This window comes from Chanodichthys erythropterus, chromosome 11, assembly GCF_024489055.1.
Source record: "Chanodichthys erythropterus isolate Z2021 chromosome 11, ASM2448905v1, whole genome shotgun sequence".
In the NCBI taxonomy this organism is placed as follows: Eukaryota; Metazoa; Chordata; class Actinopteri; order Cypriniformes; family Xenocyprididae; genus Chanodichthys; species Chanodichthys erythropterus.
This window is the reverse complement of record NC_090231.1, coordinates 19888516-19913658: the sequence shown is the minus strand read 5'-3', so window position 1 is coordinate 19913658 and position 25143 is coordinate 19888516. Positions and strand designations below refer to the sequence as shown.

Sequence of the window (25143 nt, the reverse complement as noted above, 5' to 3'; positions counted from 1 at the left end):
TATAGTGAGGAAAAAGTCAGTATTGGTATATTGACTCCTGTCAGGAGTGTCCTGTTCTGTCTAAATACATCAGGGAATGTCATCACAATACTGTACAAACACAACAGATGCTCTTGTTTTGTTCACTTGGGGGTGAGGGTCAAGTGACTTGTTATTGAAAGAAATACTTAGCTGTGTTTTAGTCTCTTCTGCTTATTGAAGATTTAAATGTAAGCTGGTATGTTTTGGTGATGGGATAGAAATATTGGATATGACTGATGGCGTGTCATGCAACTCTGTGTCCCAGAGCGAGTGACTGTGTTTGTAGTCAGTTTCTATTTTTGTGTGTGCGACAGACTCCGCAGACACACAGCGCTCTCAGACAGCTGAAGCCTGGCGGGAATCTTTGTTCCCTTCCTTTGGCTCTGTGGTTCCCATGGGGATAAAGTTTCTGAGACAGTCAAGGCCTTCATATGACCAACAGGATCTTCAAAACATTATGAGAGCTCAGGGTACCTAGTGCCAACGAGATGGCAAATTGACTAGGATTGGCCAATTTTAGCAATTCTGATTCTGCTTATCGTTTCGAATTCTTTTTCGATTCCTAGTTTTGATTCCAGTAAGGCAGAAACATTCAAACATTTATATCAAACATATTTATTGCGTGTGTTTTGACAAAATGTTTTGTTGCAGCTGATTTCCATGAACAAATATCAGTAGCCTACAAAATATTAGCAGCCTAACCAACTAATTAGCAATGCTTTTTTTAATTTTCTTATGCTTGAAAATGGTTTGAAATCACATTAAAATGCGCACACAGGAATCGATAAACAGAATAGAATTTTTAATTTTCAGTATCTGATTCCTGACCTTAAGTATCAGATTCCAGAATTGAAACCTATTTTCGATTCCCAACCCTAAAAGTGACCCTATTTAATATTCATCTTTACAAACAAAAAGCTCCCAAACAAAACTTAACATACCTGTCTTCCAGACTGTTCAGCTTTTTGGTGGTATTCTTTTTTTCTCCTTGTCATTAATTGTTCTTTATGTGCTGTATTTCTAGATATTGACATGAAGAAGGACATAGAGGTGCTGATAGCAGAGGAACGTGCTGAGATCATCTCAAAATACAATAAGGTAAATTGTGCCGATTACTCTCACTGTTTGTTCAGATATTCACTGAAACAGTACGAATACTGTGATACTGTAACTTGTTTAAGTTTGCCTATTTACTTTAATGTTTGAGTTATGAAAATGTACATTTTCTAGAATTATGATTACTGTATATACACTACCATTCAGGTAATGTATCAAATGCAGTAAAGAAATTAATACTTTTTTTCAGCAAGCATGCATTAAATTGATCAAAAGCGACAGGCTAACACTTTACAACAAGGTTCATTTGTTAAAGCTGCAGTATGTAATAATTCTGTCCACTAGAGGTCGATAGAGGCCTATTCAAAACAAAGGCGTAGCTTGATGACGCCAAGTTTGAGCGCGGAATCTTGGGACATGTGGTCTCCATCTCAACGGATGGTGCAAAAGAATCGGGATAGGACTCAGGAAGAAATCATGGGGAAATCATGCGATTATTGATGTTACTGTAGTATGAAGCAGAGCAGGACAGAGTGTTGTGGGAGCTGAACGAGGCCGCTGGAGCGATTGCGAAACACACTCCTCACAAGCAGCGGAACTTTTATTATGCCACAGTCACAGGCGCTGCTTTCCGCTTTTCCGGTCATGAGTATGAGGTAATGCAGCTTTGTTTATCATATTAGATACATTTTAGTGTGTTGAAAATGTTATAACATTACTCTGTGCGTTCGCTCGGTGGCTGCTGTGAGACACTGTTACACACTGCAGTAAGATAGATTGATATTACAATATCATATTAAATGCTGGATGGCTTGTGTTGATAAATGGCATGCAATTAAATTTTAAAACGTATTGTATGATGGAGAAAATTCTGTATTACTTTTACTATAAATAAAGCTGCATCTGATTATCCTATGTTAGCTACTTGACAAAATAGTGTTTTTCTCTGAGGCATGGTAAAGCAAAAAATAAGACTAAACATGTTAAGCTATAAAACAACAATTAGTTTCCTGTCTATAAATATATCAAAACAGTTGTTCCCTTCTCTATTAAAACATGTAATATATTAAAGCGTCTTTGGTGTTTCCATGGTTTCTACAAAATAAAACCGGAAACCGAGGGTTAACGCGGGTATGACGCAATTGACAGGCGACTCCTCACACGTCCCGGAGCCTTGGTTAAAATTGCAATTTTCTCACGATTTACAAATAGTTGCAAACATTTGGGATATTGTAAGTACTCAAGTGAACAAAATAAATAACCATGAGCAGAACTTTCTAGAACTTTCTAGTTTTATATAACTTCCTAGAACTTTCAATTATCAACAGAATCTTGAATATATCAATGTTTTCACAAAATTATTAAGCAGCACAACTGTTTTCAACATTTATAATAATAAGAAATGTTATAGCAAATGTGCAGCAAATAAGCATAATCATTTCTGAAGGATCATGTGACACTGAAGACTGTAATAATGCTGAAATAATGCTTTACTATCACAGGAATAAATTACATTTTAACATAGTACTAATATAAATATTACTGTTTTTACTGTATCTTTGATTAAATATATGCTGCTTTGGCTAACATAAAATGAACACCAATGTAATGATTAGATTTTGTATGATTGAAAGTGTTATGCTGAGCATTAGCCTTTATTAGCAGGGGAAATTTATTATTGTATTGTACTTTTGACTTTTTTGTGGATGGAGTTTATTTTGCACTGGGTCGTTGACCTCTAACCTATGATGTTGTTCACATGTGCTATGGTCTTTGTGGCTGTTCAGCCAAGTCAGCTTTATTTGTATAGCGCTTTTTTGCAATACATATTGTGGCAAGGGAAAACTATCTCAGATTTGTCAAGAGGGAAATAACATTGGGAGGAACCACACTCAGGTGTTAAAGACACTCAGGTGTTAAAGTTTTATGTGCTAGTGCAGCAGACAGAATATTTTTGTACCAACAAAGTGTTTGTGGACTATATGGCCACCATGGTGATCAATTTGACCATGGCACATCATGACATTCTATAACAGACTCATTTGAAATTGGGGAGTAATCTTTGGCTGTCTGTCACGGATCACTGCTTGCTTTCCACTCTTCTCTCCACCATGGGGTTGAGAAGAGGGCAGGAGAGCAGTAGCCGCCCCCCTCAGGGAATCAATCCACACCAACTGGTAAAGCTTTTAAACATCAGATGCACTGAACTCAAGAGAAAGGGTAAAAATTCTGTTGAATAAGTGCAGAGCATTAATTTTTTCTCAGCTCATAAATTAAAATTGCAGCTATATGGCATTGGTTGTGTGACAAGAGTTGGGACATATTTGTTTGCATTTCACTAGAATGGTTAGCGAGCCACAGAACATTGTGTGGAGAGCAGTGTGCTAGAAAGAATATTTCTACTGTCGCTTTTCATAATTGCATCGACCACTCAGCAAACATAAAAAAAAGACAAGTTCCAGCACAGAACTACCACTTATAACACGCACACAAACAAAATAAAAGCTTCAGCTCGACTATTGGAAATGTTTCCCCTGTTTTACATTAGATACATCACTGGGGTAGGATGGAGACTAAATCAGTCATGGCAAAAAGTGATGGTTGGCATGGGTTTAGATCACCAAAGTAATGATAATCAAAGTGTGATAATGTAGATACATGTCCTTTGAACCCATTGAGCAGAAATGTGTTGCATTATATTTTTGCTTGTTTAATTCAAGTTGTTTTTATAAAAACTGCAACTTTCCCAAGTTTATTAAATTAACATATTTATTTATTTAAAATCTCTTAATCACCTAGTCAGTTCAAATAAATGCAGAATTGTATTTGGCTCACATTGTCACACACACAACTGCCTACTTTATTCACAGATTTGCTGCTGCCATGATCACTAAAAAAAAATTCAGCAAACAATTCAGCTGTTTTAATTTGCTGTTTTGTGGGAAAATAATTTGATATTTATTATATTATAATTTTAATATTTTATAATTATAGAATAGCATTCAATATATTATTACAGTATGTTATCATTAGTAATATAATTATGAAAGTAATATAATGATGAAAGTCTAATATGATTCAGAACTGCTGCCTTTAAAGATGCTTAAAAGATGCTTAAAAGTCAGAGTTCAAAGTTTGTGTTCAAATGAGACAAAATAAAGCATTCGCTCATGTGTTTTTTAGGGTAGAGACGCAGGAGTTCAGATTGATCCTTGGGAGGATGCAGACTACAGCATATATAGAGTTACGGATCGCTTTGGATTTCTTCAGTAAGTCCTGGGTAAAACCCAGCATTCAGTTTCCATATTGGCAAAAGTATTTGATAATTTGCTCTTAAAACCCTAGAAAGCTGTTTTTATTTTGTCTGAAAATAATAGTCACTCATAATGGCTGTCTTTCATTCATTGGATTTTTTTTTAATCAAAATACATTGTCTTTCAACACATGTAAACATGTAAAGCAGTCTGATTTAAAGGGTTAGTTCACCCCAAAATGAAAATTCTGTCATTTATTACTCACCCTCATGTTGTTCCACACCCGTAAGACCTTTGTTCATCTTCGGAATGCAAATTAAGATATTTTTGATAAAATCTGATGGCTTAGTGAGGCCTCCATTGCCAGCAAGATAATCAACACTTTCAAATGCCCAGAAAGCTACTAAAGACATGTGACTATGTGACTACAGACAATGTGACTACAGCGGTTCAACCTTAATGTTATGAAGCGACCAGAATACTTTTTGTGCACCAAAAAAAAAAAAAAATGTAAGGGATAATCCATGGCTAGCCATGCATTAAAGGATTTTAAAGCACGACGTAGAGGCGAAGAACCACCCGACGTGAAGCGGAGGGTGGTTGCCTCTACGTAGTGCATTAAAATCCTTTAATGCATGGCTAGCCGTGGATTATCCCGCTTATACCTTGGTTATTTGCCAAGTTAAAGGTCCCGTTCTTCGTGATCCCATGTTTCAAACTTTAGTTAGTGTGTAATGTTGTTAGAGTATAAATAAAATCTGTAAAATTTTAAAGGTGCCCTCGAATCAAAAATTGAATTTTCCTTAGCATAGTTAAATAACAAGAGTTCAGTACATGGAAAAGACATGCACTGAGTTTCAAACTCCATTGTTTCCTCCTTCTTATATAAATCGCATTTGTTTAAAATACATCCGGAGAACAGGCGAATCTCAACATAACACCGACAGTTACGTAACAGTCGGGGACTCCGCCCCCCATATTTGCATATGCTCATGATCCAGGCCAGGCGGATACGCCCAGCGGAATCATCGGAAGTTATGCAGGCAGAGTGAAGAAACAAGCCAAGCGAGGATGACAGCGAAAATGGCAGATCATGGAAATAAATGTTATGTTCCAGGCTGTGCAGGGGATGTGAAAACTTTTCATAGTCTTCCTCCAGAAAAAAACAGTCAAAAGGCATGGCTGATGTTTATCTATAACCGGATACCGGAACAATTTACCTCAAAGTTGTTAGTTTGCTCTGCCCATTTCATCGCGGACAGCTTTTCTAACCTGGGACAATATCAAGCAGGCTTCGCTCAGCGTTTGACACTGAAGAAAGGGGCAATTCCAACTATATTCCCGCAAGCAGTAAGTAGTGCTTTTATCCACATCTTGGCTGTAGAAACTATTTCTGATTAAATGTAAAGTTTCTTAGTGAGCTAACAACATAAACGACCATGTACCCAGTGTTGTTTAGATCCAATGCAAGATGCTAGTACAGTAAATAACTATTAACAGTGAGGTTAAAATGTATTACTGTCTTTGTTATATAAATATATAACATAACCGTAGATACATATGCCAATTCTCTTTTGTCGGATATAATTATAATTTGACCTGTATTTAACCAACAACAAATTACACCGAAGCTAACTATGTTAGTTTATTTGCTTACAGATAGCTACTCGATCCTTCTAGCTAACTTTCTACACCGTTCAAGCTGAAACGATAGTCATTTGACAAGACATTTAGTCACTTTTTTCAAATATTTTTATTTTTGATAACTTTTTTGAGACAATTTTGCACGCTTGTATTTCAGACTCAAGAGTACATCACCGCGTACAAAGGATGTAGGCTATAATACATAATACATAATGGCACTGTTATTTACAGAAACCTTCCATACTACTGAAGTAGCAGAAATCCCACACATAGGTTTAAAAAATTACGATCCAGTGTGGTTTTAAAATACCTGTGGTATTTCCCTGCAACATATTCTCTCTCTCTCGAGGGCCATACGTGCACAATTTCCACACGTACACCTGTGGAAAAAGATATTTATAGACGATGTAAGTTTTTGTTACTAATAGCTAAATCGTAATCACACTACAGCAGCTAGTAAACATGACACTGCTTTTTTGGAATGTCTTCTATGCTTTACTTTGGTTGGCTAAATAAATCAAATTTAAAATCATATCGGTAATGTCAATATATTAGAAACAAATTTTTCGCGCTACACAGTTCGTTGTTTAGAGTTGTTATTGCAAAGTGAAGAAGCTATCATTGTAAAACCATACAGCGACACATTATTACAATTATTTTTTTTTTACAATGCTAAAAACAAAGTTGCAAATACTGACGTTATGAGTTATAGTGTAAAGTTAACGCTATATGCTAGTTCCATTGACGTAACAGTTACGTTTTGCAGGTTCATACTGAAAATAAAGACTAACTTACCACTCAGAAACCTCCATGGCCAATCGCAGCAAAATTGGTTGTTCCTCTACATCTGCATCTTCGTCAGAAACAGGCTCAAACATATAAGATTGAATACCAAAACTCTCCATCGTTCACGCCGTACAGTACAGATTTGTTCGCTATCAGTGTGAGCTACTGGAAGGAGCCGAACAGTGAAACAGCCAATCAGAGCGGAGCACCATATTACTATTCATGAGCCTTCCAAATAAGGCAAAAACAGACCTTTTCATTCTAGGGGCTATTTGTGGGGTTATAAATGGAGCTGTAAAACCATATCTGGACAATTTTCGACCATAAAAAAGCCACATACCCTCTATGTAGATATCAGGGAACAATTTAAAATGTTTTTTCAAATCACTCAAGGGCACCTTTTAAAGCTCAAAGTTCAATGCCAAGCGAGATATTTTATTTAACAGAAGTTGCCTACTAGGGTTGGGCGATGTCCCCTAAATTGGCAGTTGACGATGTTTATAGTAAAACATCATGATGGACGATGATATCGTCGGGTACTTTAATTTTTCGTTATTAGGGCCCGAGCACCGATGGTGTGAGGACCCTATTGGAATTGCTCAGCCAATTATTCTTCTTCTCCAAAATGAATCGCATTTTTGAGGGCCTAAACGTTCTCAAAAACTCATGAAACTTTGCACACGCGTCAGAAGTGTTGAAAATTTACAACTGATATGGGTTTCAGAATCAGGTGTGGCAAAATGGCTCGATAGCGCCACCTACAAAACTTCAATTAAGCGCCCTTCGTGCTACGTTTTACGTACAGTTATGAAATTCGGTAGACAGATGTAACAGCCCAATACCTACAAAAAAGCCCCTGGGTGCAAAGTTTGTAAACCCAACAGGAAGTGAGATATTTTGACTTTTCTCTACAAAATTTTGGCAGTTTTTGCCATTTCCACATGTTGTACTTTAACGAACTCCTCCTAGAGCTTTAATCAGATCAGCATCATATTTGGTCAGTCTAATCTAAAGTCCTTTGAGACGTTAAATTGCGAAGATCGAGAGTTTTCACTGAAGGGCGTGTCTGTGGCGGCCTGGCAAAGTTCGATGTTTCGCCATGAAACAGGAAGTTGTTGTAACTCGGGCATACAATGTCTGATCTGCCCCAAACTTCACATGTTTTATTAGAGTCCTGACCTGAAGACATCTGTATGACAATATTCAGTTACAGTCATAGCGCCACCTGGGGGCAACAGGAAATGTCATGTTTTACACTGTGATGAACTCCTCATAGAGATTAAACCAGATCAACATCATATATGGCCAGTCTAATCTTAAGGCCTTTGAGATGTTAAATTGCAAAGATCTTGAGTTTGCGTTGAAGGGCGTGTCCGTGGTGACCAACAAAGTCGGATGTTTCGCCATGTAAGGTGAATCACTTTTTTGAGGGCCGAAACATACTCAAAAACTCATGAAACTTTGCAGATGTGTCAGAAGTGGTGAAAATTTACATCTGATGTGGGTTTCAGAATTAAGTGTGGCAAAATGTGAAATTTTAAATATGAAATTTGGTACACACATCTAACAGCCCAATACCTACAAAAAAGTCTCTTGGAGTGAAATCTGAAAACCAACAGGAAGTCAGATATTTTGAATTTTCTTTGCAAAATTTTTGCAGTTTTTGCCATTTCCAGATGTTGTACTTTAACAAACTCCTCCTAGAGCTTTAATCAGATCAACATCATATTTGGTCAGTCTAATCTAAAGGCCTTTGAGACATTAAATTGTGAAGATCTAGAGTTTTCGCTGAAAGGCGTGTTCGTGGCGGCCTGGCAAAATTTGATGTTTTGCCATGAAACAGGAAGTTGTTGTAACAATGTCTGATCTGCCCCAAACTTCAAATGTTTTATTAGAGTCCTGACCTGAAGACATCTATATGGTAATATTCAGTTACAGTCATAGCGCCACGTAGGGGCAACAGGAAATGTCATGTTTTACACTGTGATGAACTTCTCATAGAGATTAAAGCAGAAGCACATCATATATGGCCAGTCTAATCTTAAGGCCTTGGAGATGTTAAATATCAAAGATCTTGAGTTTTCGCTGAAGGGTGTGTCTGTGGCGGCCTGACAAAGTCTGATGTTTCGCCATGAATGATGAAGCTGTTGTAACTCAAGCATACTATGTCTGATCTGCTCCAAACTTCACATGTGTAATAAGAGTCCTGGCCTAAAGACATCTATATTCCAATATTCAGTTAGCCATAGCTCCACCTGCTGGCAACAGGAAATGGCATGCTTTACACTGTAATTCACTACCAGATTCACGTTTCATTATGCCACGAAGTACCAAACATGCTAGAGACACGTTAAATTATGCAACACTTGGCTGAGTGCTAATGTTTGCAAATAACGCCACGAAAGAAACAGGAAGTTGTTGTAACATACAATGTCCGATCTGTTTCAAACTTCACATGTTCGATGACAGTCCTTGCCTGAAGACATCAACATGGCAATATTCAGTGACGGTCAAAGCGCCACCTGTTGGCCACAGGAAGTATGACATTTCGAAATGACTTTGGCATAAATCTCCTGTATTCACTCGCTTACATGCATGTCGCCCACTGTTCACTGTTTTCCTAAGGCCAATGGGTGGCGGTGGTATAAATCACGGTTTATACCTGCTCTGAGACACATCAAATTTGCAACACTGTATTTGCGTCCAGCGGTAGACTGAACAGAGGCATAAAACGAGTAGATCTCGTCGATATCACAATTGTTCTGTCTTTGGCGCAAAAAGTCACTGAAAGTGTTAACTGCCCATTTAGTTGTCTTTTTCGTATTGACCTCATCTTTGTCGTCTTCTATCTAGGTCTGCCGGTGTTAATTCTTTGTGCCGCTTTTTGTCATTCAACGTCTTCTCCAAGTCTTCTATTTCATCTTGTGCCTGGGCCCATTTCTCAAAATTGCCATATTCACCATACAAATGAAACGATATGCAAAAATCATCCATTTAGCCTACCTAAATAAACACTTTCATCCAATCAGAATTGAGTATTTAAACAGACCAAGGTATACAAATAAATAACGACTTTATTCATTAAGCTTTGAAGCTTTACGAATCCTTTGTTTCGAATCAGTGGTTCGGAGCGTGTATAAAACTGCTGCCAGAGTCATGCCCCCCAGTGATGAACCATTGAAATTTAGAAACACAATATAAGGAAGCCTCATTTACCGAAATCATGTGACTTTGGCAGTTTGATACATGCTCCAAACCACTGATTCGAAACAAAGGATTCGTAAAGCTTTGAAGCTTCATGAATAAAGTGGTTATTTATTTTTTTACATTTTTTTGGTGCACAAAAAGTATTCTGGTCGCTTTTTAACATTAAGATTGAACCACTGTAGTCACATGAACTATTTTAAATATGTCTTTAGTGCCTTTCTGGGCATTTGAAAGTGTTAATTATCTTGCTGGCAAGGGAGGCCTCACTGAGCCATCGGATTTTTATCAAAAATATCTTAATTGTGTTCCAAAGATGAACAAAGGTCTTACAGTTGTGGAACGACATGAGGGTGAGTAATTAATGACATTATTTTAATTTTTGGGTGAACTAACGATTTGAAACTGTGCTATAGAACTGTTAGAACCAGATTAGTTTTCCCTGATAAGGAATGTATTGTGGTATTAGTATGAGTGTTTTGACCTATTTGTTTTTCCCTCAGTGAAGAAGAATTACCCACACCCAGTGCCCTTGAAGAGAAGGTAATGTAGACATACATGAATTAAGCATGTAAATATTCAAATGTGCATTCAAAAAGCATGTGAATATACTATTCAAATAGTGTTTTGTAGAATGGTGGGAAAATGAGAATCACAGACAGAAACACAAAAGAAAACAAAGAATCTGTAGCAGTGTGGAGTCTCTTTTGTAAACAGGCTTATGGTGACCTTCAGACATGAGCGTTTAGTATACAAGAATGTGTGGCAGACACAGCTGGGCTGTCTGGAGGTGTGTTCCCATGTGCAGTTTACAGCATGGAGGTGGCTGATGCATTTCCCAGCTGACATTTTGTCATGTTGTGGCACATAAAGGTTAAACACTAAGGGGGGAAAGAGTGAAAGATGTCTTCAGAACAGATGTTAACAGCAGCAGGATGATGTGAATGCCTGCCCTGCATCTAATCCCAAAGTACTTGTACAAATGAAAGAAATATTACTTCCTTAGACAAAACACAGGAGGGTTGTCATGTAGCAGATATTTAAACTCATACCTGTCTGTTAATGGACCCTGAGTATTATAAGCTTGTGATATGCACCGCATGCAACTGATGACATATTCTTTTAGCATTTTTATTTTTTATTTATTTAATTATTTTGAGATAAAATTAAATGAAGATGTGAAACTTACCATTCCAAAGTTTGGGTGTGTTCAATTGTAATGTTTTTGAAAGAAGTCTCTTATGCTCACCAAGACTGTATTTATTTGAACAAAAGCACAGTAAATCCATGAAATATTATTACACTTTAAAGTAACTGTTTTCTATTTTAATACGTTTTAAAATGTAATTCCCGTGATGGCAAAGCTGAATTTTCAGCAGCCATCTCTCTCTCTCTCTCTCTCTCTCTCTCTAAACATATATATATATATATATATATATATATATATATATATATATATATATATATATATATATATATATATATATATATATATATATATATATAATATTAATATAAATATAAATATAGATATAATTTTTTTTTTTTTACTGAACTAAACTTAATTTACTGCGTTTATCCAATTAATTTGTCCAATATATATAAATTGACAAATAAAAAAAAAAAAAAGTTATTTCAACTTTTGGGAAGGGAGTATAACACAAAAAATATATATTAAACACGATATATTAAAAAATGTTTATCATTATTATCAATTATTATTATTGATGTTTTTGGTGATTGGTGTATGTTTATTTTATTTTTTGTTAAAAAAATAATGATAATTAAACAGAAATTAAACATTTATTATATCTAATTTTTGTTTTTGCAAATCTTTCTTCATAAGATCTCATTGTTTTCTCCTGTGCAGCAAAAACAGGTGGAGATTGAGAGGGTTCAGAAATGGCTGAAGATGCTGAAGAACTGGAGCAAGTACAGGAACAGCGACCGGGTGAGATTCACATTGAGAGATGGCAATCATTGAAAATCAGAGATAACACCGTGACGTAGCTCCAATGAGAACCAGAGTGATCCTTAAAACACACACACACACACACTTGCACTTACTCCTGATGTCTTTGTGCAGATGATTAAGAGGGTGTATAAAGGCATCCCACTACAGCTGAGAGGACAGGCCTGGGCTCTGCTACTGGACGTTGAGAAAGTCAAGAGTGACAATCCAGGAAAATATGAGGTACAGGATAAAAACATCCATGCATAGACATTCACACACAATAGCTCAGCAGTTTTAGCTGCGATCTATGGACACGATGTGGCTGTGAGTCTCTGCTGGCCTAAAGCCGGGTGTTTGGTGAGAGTGGGATTACTGGAGTGGTGTTGTGGTAGAGCTATTTCAAAGGGATTAGAGTGTGATCTGAAAACAGACAGATGGCTGATACATGGCATGGAAAGAGATGGGAGAGAACGAAACACAATCTAAACAAACCATCAGAGATGCTGAGATTTACGACTAGCAGGAAGTATTTTTCGCCTCCACTGTATCACTGAACAAGGTACCCTGGTGCTGAAATCCTGTATTGCATGTTTTACACAAGTAGGTTTTAAATGCATTACACAGCTGTCCTGAATACTTGAAAAAAGGTGAAAGTGAAAGTGATGTGCAGCCAAGTATGGTTTCCCATACTCGGAATTTGGGCATTTTACCCATCCAAGTGCACACAAACAGCAGTGAGTATTGAACACACACACCATGAACACACCCAGAGCAGTGGGCAGCCATTTTTGCTGCGGCGCCTGGGGAGCGATTGGGGGTTAGGTATAATATCACAAGATACAAGATATATCACATCATAATTATACCTAGAGATGTTTGTCTTCTAATGTCATCTTGTAATGCACCGTGGTATGTCAAAGATAAAGCTGTTTTTGATAAAGCCGTTTGTTTGATTGACAGAGAATGAAGGAGCAAGCCCAGCTGTACTCTCCCGAAATCAAACAGATTGACCTTGATATTAATAGGACCTTTCGAAACCACATCATGTTTATGGATCGATTTGGTGTAAAGTAAGTAAAAAATGCAAGCATTAAAATGTGCTATGATAAGAGAACTTTAATTACTGTAGATGCATTGATGCATTGCAGCTCTGCAATAAAAATCGCTGAAATTAAAATCACTTTGCTGCTTCTGCACTGCTCTGTTCATCTTCTACATGTTCAGCGCTTATCTTATAATGCTGCTCAGTGATGTAACATTAGCATACTTACATGCTGCCAATATCTGTAATGTATGCACATAACTTGCTGCTTTGGAGCATTTAAAACACTTAACTGAGAACAGATTATTCCTAAAGGCTTTCAGACTACTTTAGTTTACCATGACTCAGCTCTTGAAATTTCACATGACAGTAATGGCTTATAAATGATTTATCTGAATGTGCCTAAAAAGATCACATGGAACCTTGTAACAAACTGCCCACTTCCACTATTTATATGAGTATATGGAATTTATTGTCTTTCTATGGAATTTTCATACAGTTCTCATATAGGAAACTTTGTACTTGGAGGACTTACTTTAGTAATAACTAACACCCTGTCCTAAATGGCACTCTCAGATTATACGGACTAAGCAGAAGTGAAGGCTATGAGACCACAAGTCCAAATCAAGTGTGCCATTTGAAACAGGGCCTAAGATTTGACCATAAAATACAAATACACATTTACAAAACAGACAGGTATATTTGTTTATTATTAAATTAAATCACAAATTTGCTCAGTTTTGTAAGTGTTTTAGTAATGCGTCATTTCCAAGTATTTACTATATCAATGATGATGCAGCATCAATGATGATGCAACAGTAAATGTCAGATTTTTTTGAAAGAAATTAATACTTCAATTCAAATTATTCATCAAGGATGCATTTAATTGATTGAAAGTGACAGTAAAGACTTTACATTGTTACAAAAAAAAAAAAAAAAAATTATCTTCATGAAAAAAATGAATCAGTTTCTTGCTCTCAGACAACTTCTGGAGCTGGTTTCTCAATTTTGAGAGCTTGTTCCCCCAGCAGGCCAGAAATGGGAGTGATGTCACTAAGGATTTAATAGATTGCAGGCCTTAGAGAGCCAAGTGGAAAGTCTTGCTCATTTGAAGGGTGTCATTAATGCTCACACATGATGGGAGGGGCTCCACTGTAATTTGAAGGAACAAATGCATCTTTGTGGAAAAATATGGATGTCGGTTTGTGTGTTGCAGATGTGCGTTTGTTTCACTGGTGTGTGACATTCATTAAAGATTGCAACACGAGAGTTTGAGCCTGACAACACTGATATTTCTCTTCACAGACAGCAGTCTTTGTTCCATGTGCTCTCTGCGTACTCTGTTTACAATACGGTAAGTGTACAATCACCATGGAGGTTAATAAAGAGATGTTACATAATAGCTGACTTTGTCTGTTCTTGTCTGCAGGAAGTGAGTTACTGCCAGGGCATGAGTCAGATTGCTGCCATTCTGTTAATGTTCATGAATGAAGAAGATGCATTCTGGGCTTTGTCACAGCTCTTAACCAATCAGAAACATGCCATGCATGGTAAGACCTCCTCTATTATTCTGGTTGTGGCTACAAATTTTAATGTTGATTTAATTGCTAGCATATTATATAAGCACTTCTGTTCTTTTTTTTTCTTCTTTTTTTTTTATTGTCAATTAAATAAATAAATTAAATTAAATTTTTTAGCAATTTATTTTAATTAAATTATTTTTTTTATTTAATTAAATACCAAGGCTGTATTTAATTGTGTTAAAAATATAGTTATAACAGTATTATTGTGAAATGTTGTTACAATTTGAAAATAACATTTTTTAAATATATTTTAAACTATAATTTATTCCCGGGATGGCAAAGCTGAATTTTCAGCAGCTATTAGTACAGTCTTCAGTGTCACATGAGAAATCTTTCTAATATGCTGATTTGCTGCTCAGGTAACATTTCTTATTATCGTTATCAATGTTGAAAACAGTTGTGCTGCTGAATATTTTTGTAGAAATGAAACATATTTTTCAGGATTGCTTGATGAATAGAAAGTTCAAAAGAACAGCATTTTTAAAAAGAAAAAAATATATAAATAATTTGATTTTTGACGTCTTTTTCGATACTTTTGATCAGTTTAATAAACATATATGAGATACATAACACTTTAGAATTGTTGCTGGTCTTGTGTTGGGACATTTTTATCATACTTTCACATTTGCCCATTACAGGATTCTTTGTTCCTGGATTTCCCAAACTTCAGCGTTTCCAAAACCACCATGACCAGATTCTCTCCAAACTTTTACCCAAACTTAAGAAGCATTTGGTAAGATTGTTTTGGCAGTCACAAGACTGCAAAATGTAATCAGAACATGTGAGATTAGTTAAGTTAAATATAACTTATTGTGTTTCAGTTTCTCTAATGCTGAGTTCTCTTCCTTTCTCATTCCTTTTTTTGTTTAAATGCACTTGCATCAGGATAAGGAGCAGATGTCCAGTGGGATTTACAGCACTAAATGGTTCCTCCAGTGTTTTATTGACAGGGTAAGTGTTTGATCTCAGCAGATGCATTGTAACCTAACTGACAAGTGTGTGTGTAAGCAGTGACTAGTAGATAGGTGTACATGCTCAATCATATGCAAAGCTTAGGCATCAAAGCCAAGGAAGTGATACATCAGCTGTGTGTATATTAAAGTGCATAATCAGGTCACTGCAGACAATGCTAAAAGTGTTGAGTCATGAGCTAAAATGGAGGTGGAGTTTTGGCTTTATTTGAATGTAACTGGTGGGTCAGTGTTCTGATAGTAACTGTGATTATATTCCACCTGCTCAAGTGAGAGGTGTTTATATGAAGAGATGCTGGCAGCAAGACCTGCTCATATAAAAAAAACTTTATCTTGAGGTGATAAGTGAACATTCAGGTTTGTTCAGACAGATTTTAACAGATATTGTAGATATGGACACAGAAGGGGGAATTGGGAATGAGTGTCATAAGCAAAGCATTCATATGGTGTGTTCACACTTGTAGTTTGGTTCTCTTGGTTCTTTTGGTCCGAACCTACAGATATCACACAAAACAAAAAACAAAACATTTATGCCGTATGTTTTGTGACTGAACTTACCAAACATCCAAAACACTGCTGTGCTATGTGCTGGGCTAAATGCACTCATTGCATGAGCGTGCATATGATGGTATTTTTAGCAGCTGAGAACTCGTGAAAATCATATAAAATGTGTAAAGGATTCAAAACAGCGGCATGAATTCCTCCGTCACACACAAAAATCTGTTGCAAGGAAATGCGGTTCTGATGCCTGTGCTGAACTGTGATGGGCAAAGTAGTTCCTATGACAGGTATGCTTGAACATTCTGAGTCTCATCTTTGACATCACATACTGTTTTTGGTTAGTTTAGATGTCTTTGATCCGTGTTATGTTCATATTTCACTTAAACCGCACCAGAGTTTATTTGGAAGTGGACTTTTCAGGGGTCTTGGTCTGCTTGTTTGGTGCGCACCAGGGTTCAAATGGCAGCTTTCACGCTTACTCAAATGAACCACATTAACAGAGCAGTCATAACACACATCCAATTCATATTTTTATAATAGATATTCTTATTGCAATATTGTAAATCTGGGTCTAGGTTAAGAGTACAACAACTTTAAAATCTTTAAAGAGTAGTAAAAATAAATGATAAATAAATAGTAAATAATTACAACTTTTGGGGTTCGTAAGCTTTGGCGGACATAAAAGTGAAGTTGAAGAAGCACTCTAATATGGACACATTTTGGTTAAATGAGAAAAACAGTTTAGGCAAAGTGAGTGACCATGTCTAAAGCCTGATTAATAAGATTCAAACAAATTGTTTTTAGTTGATGTTTTGCACAGTGCACTACTTTTCTAAGCTTCTGACCACTAGTTTCTGACATCCAACTTATTTGAGTGACCTTAAATTTGATCAAAAACACCTCATTAGGTTCAGTACAGTCTGGTGATTTATGTGACTGTCTCATTTGAAAATAGCTAATAAGTAGCTACAATACAGCATTGTAAAGCATGGGAATGTAGTTTGAGGTCGGTGGACTTGGCGAAGAGGAATTAGGTTTTAAGAAACTGAAGGAAAGAGGTTGAAAGAAAGTGCTTCTTCCTCTCTTTTTGTCAGGGCCTCTTGATAGAGGGAGCACTGTACAATTAGCAGGCAGACAAGGGTGTTTCAATGTTTACTCTGCACATACACACAATCCTGTGGGTTTGGCTCAGGAGGACAGAGAGCAGCCACTGTCAGCACTGCAGAATCTGGTCCAGCTCTGTTTCAGAGCTGTGCTTGTGGACTGGCAGGATCCTCGCTGAGAGAGATCAGCTTTAGACCAACAGAGGCCCCAGTTTAAAACTATAATCGAGGATGAAGACATTCTTCAGATTTATATTATACATTATGCTGTGAGGACATTTGTATTGAGCTGCCGGATTTTAGTTTATCCACAAACATGTCACCTTTTCCAGACTCCATTCACACTGACTTTACGTTTGTGGGATATCTTTATCCTGGAGGGCGAGAAAGTTCTGACAGCCATGGCTTACACCATCCTTCAGCTCCACAGAAGTGAGTTCCTCTTTTTACAATACAAAATTAACAACAATTTTATCCAAAGTTCTCAAAATCTATACCATATCCACAAACAACTGCTAACTAAACTGCTATTTACTTTAAACCATAATAGACTTGATTGTTTTGACATAAATGAAACCTCTCAGCACAATATGGAAATCTAATGACATCTTCACTGTGAAATTAAAAACTTACTGTACCTATTTATGTCCAGAACGTTTGCTTAAGATGTCTCTGGAGGACCTGAGAGAGTTCCTGCAGGAGAAGATAGGAGAGTCCATCTACCTCAATGATGACCTTGTCATAGAGCAGCTTAAAGTATCCATGTCTGAACTTCGCAAAATGAAGCTTGACTTCCCACCACCAGGTTGAGCTATTTTCTTTATATGATATCTAAATGCATGAAACTGCACACTTGTGTGTTTTCATTTGAATGTCTTTATCACTGTTGACTTAGTTAGGAGAGCTCATTGTGAGTCATTCTATGAAACAGACACCATTTGTATCCCTCATATACAGTAGTAGAGTATGTGTAAAAATTACTTAAATATTTTTTGTTTAGTTGACATAATATACAATTTTATAACATAATATAAAATAATATATACTCTACCTTTCAAAAGTTGGGGTCAGTAAGTTAACCCATCCAAGTGCACACACACACACAGCAGTGAGTAGTGAACACACCCGGAGCAGCGGGCAGCCAATTTGCTCCTGGGGGTTTGGTGCCTGGCTCGAGCACCTCAGTCGTGGTATTGAAGGTGGATGAAAGTGCTGTTCATTCATTCTCCCCACCTTCAATTCCTGCTGGTGTGAGAATTGAACCAGCGACCTTCGGGTTACAAGCCCCAGGGAATACTTCATTCTTTTATTCAGCAAGGACACATACAATTGATCAAAAGTGAAAGTACTGTAAGTACATTTATAATGTTACAAACAATGTTTTACTCCAAATAAATGCTGATTAAACTTTCTATTCATAAAGGAATCCTGAAAAACGTATCATGGTTTCCACAAAAATATGAAGCAGCACAACTATTTTCAAGATTGACAATATTAAGAAATGTCTCTTGAGCACAAAATCAGCATATTAGAATGATTTATGAAGGACCATGTGACACTGAAGACTAGAGTAATGGCTCAGCTTTGCCACCACAGGAATAAATTAAATTTCATAGTAAAATCTGTATTCATTATTTTGTTAATCATACTGTATATTAACATTAATGAAAACACATGCAGTGCTCCATCCACCTCACAGCATAAATTAAATAAATAAATAAATATATTTTTGGCCACAGTTCATGTAGGTCACCTACATTTTCAGTCCACTGTAGTTCATTATTTCTGTATTCGCAGCTAAGCCTGATGAGTTTCCACGGAAACCTCTGGGCCTGGAGCTGCCTGTAGTTCTGACTCCGGTCAAAAGGCTCAAAACGAGCCCCTCAGAAGATACGCCCAACAAAGCCCAGCTCATGAAACGGCCACCAGTCTCTCTGCACATCTCTCTACAGCAGGAGTCCATCATGCTGGATGACAGCCCTCCACAGGACAAGAAGCCTTACAAAGATGGAGGCACCGGCAGCATGTCACCCCTCCCTTCACCCGACCCCGTTCTAGTGCACAGCCAGATTCCCCTCACACCTGACGGAATGATAGGAGCCCCTGAGGATGGCGGGGAATGGCCTCCTCCATACGAACCTCCTGTCCCAGAGCTTAATAAGACCCAAAACCAACCGGAGCTGTGTGGTTCTACTCCACTGCCAATAGTGGCTGAAACATCATCAACTGGTGAAATTACTTCACAAACATCTCAAAACTTGGAGAGGGACATTTCAGAGACAGCAGGGGGCAGTGTGGAGGATGACTTACCCTCAGACAACTTCCAATCTGTTTCCATGCAGCCTTCCAGTATATCCAGTTCTGAAATTGGAGAGGTGCAAGATGATGAAAGTCAGAATATGGACAAATCTTCAGAGAGACTCTCTATATCGCCCAAAACCTCAACAGCCTGTGATGAGTCACAGTTACCTGCCAAACGAATCGCCACAGTCCATTCAGACCCTCTGATTCAACACCCATCCGATTCCAGCCAACACTTGCCCAAGTCAGAGACATTTTAAGCTGCTGACTAACTTTTATTCAAGTGCTTTGCTAGTGTTCCTGTGGAAAGCATTATTGATATAGCAAGTATTTTAATATTTGACTGTTCAGCAGCTCAAGTTTGTTCTGGTTGAATCTGGCCGCATTTGCACAAACATCACAGCTGGCACATTTGACCAAGATAAAGTCTTCATAAAAAAGTGAGCTGGCTCACTGTTTAATACACACCTCAGTATATAGCCAGTTGTTTTGCCTTCTGACTTTTCTTCCGCACTCTCTGGCCCGGTCTCACAGACAGGTTTGACTAAGTCAGGATTAGGCCTTAGTTCAATTAGCACATTTAAGTAGCTTTTATAAATGTACCCTAGAAAAAAACTTTACTGGTGTGCATCTTGAGACAAAACAATAACACTGGCATATTTTAAGATATGTCAGTGCAAGTTGCTTTCAGCTCAAACATGCATTTTAGTCTAGGACTAGCTTAAGCCTTGTCTGTGAAACCGGGGGTCTGAGTTGGATACGGTTTGCACAGAACCTTGACTTAATAACACCACAACACCGCTGATGTCTTTGCGATTTCTGTGTCCTAATATAATGAAATGGTGATAGCTGTAATGTTCTGAACCACACTGCAAAATGACTGATTTTCACTGCAGCGATCTTCACCATTCGAAATCAACAAGTGGCTAATATGCTGTGGCTTGACAAAATATTGTAATTATTTGTTAATATCACATTACACTCCAGGTTAAATAACACAGTAGCTTACCCTTTCTGATAAGAAGGTACAGAGTAATATACTTGTAGTGTGTGGTAATTTTAATGGTCATGATCAAATACGCTCCGTTTGTGATGTGAATCGTTTGTTGATAGCAGCTTTATGGTAATTTTGCAGTGTCCACAAGCCAATATTTATTATTCTGATAGAAAACACCACAAAATAGTTTAACTGAATGTGCAGCAGTATGGCTCAAAATGATCTGTCACAGTTTCATTGAGACTTTCTTAGCAATTTAAAGGAACACTTTTTTTGAAAATAGCCTCATTTTACAACTCCCCTAGAATTTAACAGTTGAGTTTTACCATTTTCGAATCCATTCAGCCGATCTCCGTGTCTGGTGGTACCACTTTTAGCATAGCTTAGCATAGTTCATTGAATCTGATTAGACCGTTAGCATCTCGCTCAAAAAGGTCCAAAGAGTTTAAATATTTTTCCTATTTAAAACTTGACTCTTCTGTAGTTACGTCATGTACTAAGATCGATGGAAAATGAAAAGTTGCGATGCGCAATGATATTACGCAGCGTCTCTCACAAATATCTCCATGGTTGTAAGGCACGCTCCCTGTGCAAACGGGGTCACAGGCAGTGCGTAAAATTGCGCTTGTTGCACCCATGGTACAACAGCAAAGTTCCTTTATTATTACGCCGGAATGAGAGTATAGTTCCTAGCCATATCGGCCTAGAAAATCGCAACTTTTCATTTTCTATCGGTCTTAGTACACGATATAACTACAGAAGAGTCAAGTTTTAAATAGGAAAAATATCGAAACTCTTTGGTCATTTTTGAGCGAGATGCTAACGGTCTAATTAGATTCAATGAACTATGCTAAGCTATGCTAAAAGTGGTACAGCCAGACCCTGAGATTGGCTGAATGGATTCGAAAACGGTAAAACTCTAGGAGAGTTGGAAAATGAGCCTATTTTCAAAAAAAAGTGGAGTGTTTCTTTAATTTCTATATAGAACAGCTGGTGGCAAAATTAAACAAGGCCTTTAACAAGATTGAACAATATTTTTCTGGTTGTTTCTAACCACAAATTTCTGTACATTTGGTATTTGTACGTTCTTCATTTTGTACATTTAGCTTTTTAGAGTATTGTATTTTAACGCTTATAGGATTTTGTATGTGTAACATAAATGACTTTAATGTCAGATTTGCTTTCTGATGGCCTCATCTAGCATAGGCCTACTTTTTAAATACAACTAACTGGTACTAGAAGGCTGTACCCAGGAAGTGCTTCAGGTTTATTTCAACTGGTTTCACAAACTCATGCTTTGAAGTTACATATGAAAATTGTTTTCCCAGATCATGTTTCTCATCATTATAGACCAGTACAAAAACTACAATTTTAATCTAAAACAGAGAAAATAGAATGGAAACAGAGGAAATTAAGTATTCTAAAGTAATTATACAGTCATTTATTATCGCATCTTTAAACATGTTCTCTAAGCATTTTTAAGCAGCTGTGTTGCCTCTCAGAATAACAGTGTAAACCTATTGTAAATCTGAAATAAGCAATGTATTGTTATTTATTTTGCCATTGTATTAAGACATTGATGGTTTTAAAATTTATTGTGGACTCTGTCAGATGCCGCTTGGTAAATGTCATGGTTATCTTTTTTTTTTCTTTTTTTTTTAATTCAAAATATTTCAATGCATTATTTGAGTTATGGATGGTGTACATTCCTTTTTTAAGGAGTTTTGAGAACTCCAACCAAAAGGTTTTGGTTTTATTCAGTCTGTATATAGTATATACCTATTTACTTTGTTATTCTATGTTTGAATTAGATTTGCAGAAATAGAACTTTTCTAATCTGAATTGGGCTGTGCAGATTTATTTTGAAACGCACAATACGCCAGTGCTCCGTGTGACCACAAGAGGGCTCTGTAAACTAACCGTTTGTTTACAATGTATCCTCACTGATTCCTCAATCGCACTTGATTCCACGTTTTATTTACGCATCATATTTTCAGCAAAAATTTAATAGCATTATTCCTTACTTTTACGCATAGAAAACATGTTCTGGTGAACTACATTGTAGGAGCAGCAATGTTTTAGATTTCCATCCCAGTGAGAATACGCCAGAGATTCATACCGCAGTGAGATATTTGCTAGCATCATCAGACTACCTGTAATATGAGTATCTTTCATGTCAGTTTCCTGCTCTCGGAGGACACTGACAGCATGTGGTGACACAGGTTTGTGTGATGGATGCCACGCCTTGGCAGATTGTGAGTGCCATATATCATAATTGAGCCTCAATGAGAGAGAGAGATGATGATGATGATGGGCTGACAGAAATAGAGCAGACGTGAGAAAGATGACACATTACTCATCTTCATAATTGAGCAGGTATTGATGCGCTCATCTGTGCTGAGTTTTGCAATGCAACACTTAATACTACAAAGGTTATTGGAACGCATTGTGATCTACTCAGTGTGACTTTCCCTGGCTTTTAACTATCTGAAGAAGAAGAAAAAAATCTTTTTTTTTTTTTTTTTTTTTTTTTTTTTTTAAATATCAAGTTTAAAGATAGGAGTTAAAGATATAAAGCAGCTGGCCCGGCAATCTCAATTCATATTCAGCTTTGATCTTAATTTTTTCAGCTCCTTTGAACTGAGACTAAATCAACTCAGTTTATAACCTTTACAAGCTGAACGTTAGCAGTTGCATGGAAAGGCTGAGATTACACCTCTCTTTCTCCTCCTGATTTATGCCTGAGGTTATCCATTTAAAGACGGGGTTATCATGACTGTGCCTTGGTGTTTCAGCATCCCAAACAAGGAAGACAGACATCGCCTTTGAAAGGTTATAGGTGCCTGAATGAATAGGGCTGTTATCCAGCCCTCCTCTATGAGCCTTTAATAATAAACTATTCCAGTAGAGTTTTTAGCAATGGTTCAAAACAGAAATGCTGCAAGTATCATCTTACCCATATACTACATAAAACTGTCTTAAACATATAAAGAGATAATTTATATAAACACTAAGATGAACAATACAATGAACAGTTCACTTGTGATTGGATATACAGTGTCATAGAAAAGCATCATACCCCTTTGAAATACTTTGTCTTACAGCCTGAAATCAAAACAGGCTTAAAAATAAATAAATAAATAAATAAAAATAAAAACTTTTCCAGCTTTATTTACAAATTTTGCCTTACAACATCAAATTAATGAAAGAAAAATTAATAAATTAATAAAAAACTAAACTAGAATAACAAATCCCCTGATGTAATACTTCATAGAGCCACCTTTTGCTTTCATTGCAGCCATTAACAGGCTTGGAAAAGTCATCAGCCATCAATCTTTATGTCTTTACTAGCTTTGCATACCTGGATTTGGGAATATTTGCCCATTCTTCCTTGCTCAAGTTCAGACCAATTCTGTGGTAAGCAGCAATGGACATTTAAATCAGGGCTCTGACTAGGCCAGTCAAGGACATTCACCTTCCTATCCTAAAGCCATTGTGTTGTTCATTTGGCAGTATGTTTAGGATCATTGTCATGTTGGAAGGTGAATGGCCTGCCCATATTCAGTTGTCTTGCAGAGCAGGGCTCCAGACAAAAAAATTCATTAAGGAGCCATAGGCTCCTATATGGGGAAAAAACAGGCGCCAAATAATTTTTTACGAGCCACACAACAATGAACTTAAAATTTTAAATCACTTACTTTTAGTCATCCTGTTGTTTATATACCTCCCCTTTACAGTTTCAGCTTTTTCATCTCATGTCTTTTCTGGGAAATTAATGTCACTTTTCACTTAATACTATTATAGTTTTTGTATTTTGAATTCGATTAGATTTTCATATTTTTAGATTTTCATATTTTCATATTTTTTTAAATTTTTAAATTTTTGTTTTTATTTTATTTTTATTTATTTTTTAAACATGTCTGTTTAGTTTGTATAGATTTTTAAGTATTAACATTTAATTCAAGCAATAAAAAATGGTTTTAATGGTTTTATTTAACTATAATATCCCTGACACTAGTAAAATCTTTATATTGAATAATATGTGTCAAATAATGTTCTTAGTCCTGCCTTCCTGAAGCTACAACAGTTTACTTTGAATATATAATATACTCAAAGTAAACTGTTTGAGTATATTATATTTCTGCCACTTTTGTTCTGACCAACTGAGGAAAAAAGCATTAGGCATACAATAAATCACGCTGCCAATGATGATTAAATCTAACGATCGCTTAGCTCAGATCACGCCAAACAGTGCAAATTATTATTACTGTTATATTGTTCTCAAATTGTTAAATTTAACAACATCAGCATTGTGTGACTGTGTATTTAGTGTGTATTAGTCTTACCTGTAGATTTCAATTTCTGTAGCCACTCCACAGTCCAAAGTCTTTTGCTTTTTGACTACGAGTGAATCTCCAGTTGTCACTGATTATTGTCATTTGGACCTTTCTGGATTACAATCCACCATCAAAATGATAAGTTTAATTATTTCAGCTGCTGCGAGAAAAGACTATAAATGTGCTGCTACCAGCAGCATCCTCACGTGATAAAACCGGCCTGGACTCCTTCCTTTCTGTTTACGGACGTGACGTAATGATGCACAGAGGAACTGCTGCATGCTTGAATTTCCTGCGGAAATCCACCATGTTGCTCTTATTATAAAACATTATTACAAGCTTACCGTTGTGAATCAAGCTAAGATAAGGAGATAGTTTTGAAAACTGGC

The 25143-nt window shown here is 36.7% G+C and overlaps 1 protein-coding gene across 2 annotated transcripts in view; it reads left to right on the top strand.

Moving 5' to 3' along the window:
* The window catches only part of si:ch211-288d18.1 (USP6 N-terminal-like protein), a 32815-nt gene extending 12109 nt beyond the window's left edge, over window positions 1–20706 (top strand). The window contains exons 2-14 of one of the 2 annotated variants that reach the window (XM_067400601.1): window positions 1046–1119; window positions 4261–4346; window positions 10469–10508; window positions 11836–11916; window positions 12052–12159; window positions 12880–12989; window positions 14267–14315; window positions 14391–14511; window positions 15183–15277; window positions 15430–15495; window positions 17452–17551; window positions 17772–17924; window positions 18917–20706. In XM_067400601.1, the coding sequence (XP_067256702.1) occupies window positions 1054–1119; window positions 4261–4346; window positions 10469–10508; window positions 11836–11916; window positions 12052–12159; window positions 12880–12989; window positions 14267–14315; window positions 14391–14511; window positions 15183–15277; window positions 15430–15495; window positions 17452–17551; window positions 17772–17924; window positions 18917–19680 (1839 nt within the window). In that variant the 5' untranslated portion in view covers window positions 1046–1053 and the 3' untranslated portion in view covers window positions 19681–20706. The remainder of the gene's footprint in view (window positions 1–1045; window positions 1120–4260; window positions 4347–10468; window positions 10509–11835; window positions 11917–12051; window positions 12160–12879; window positions 12990–14266; window positions 14316–14390; window positions 14512–15182; window positions 15278–15429; window positions 15496–17451; window positions 17552–17771; window positions 17925–18916) is intronic. The other variant, XM_067400602.1, reaches the window with a different exon arrangement.
* Window positions 20707–25143: the final 4437 nt, after the last annotated feature.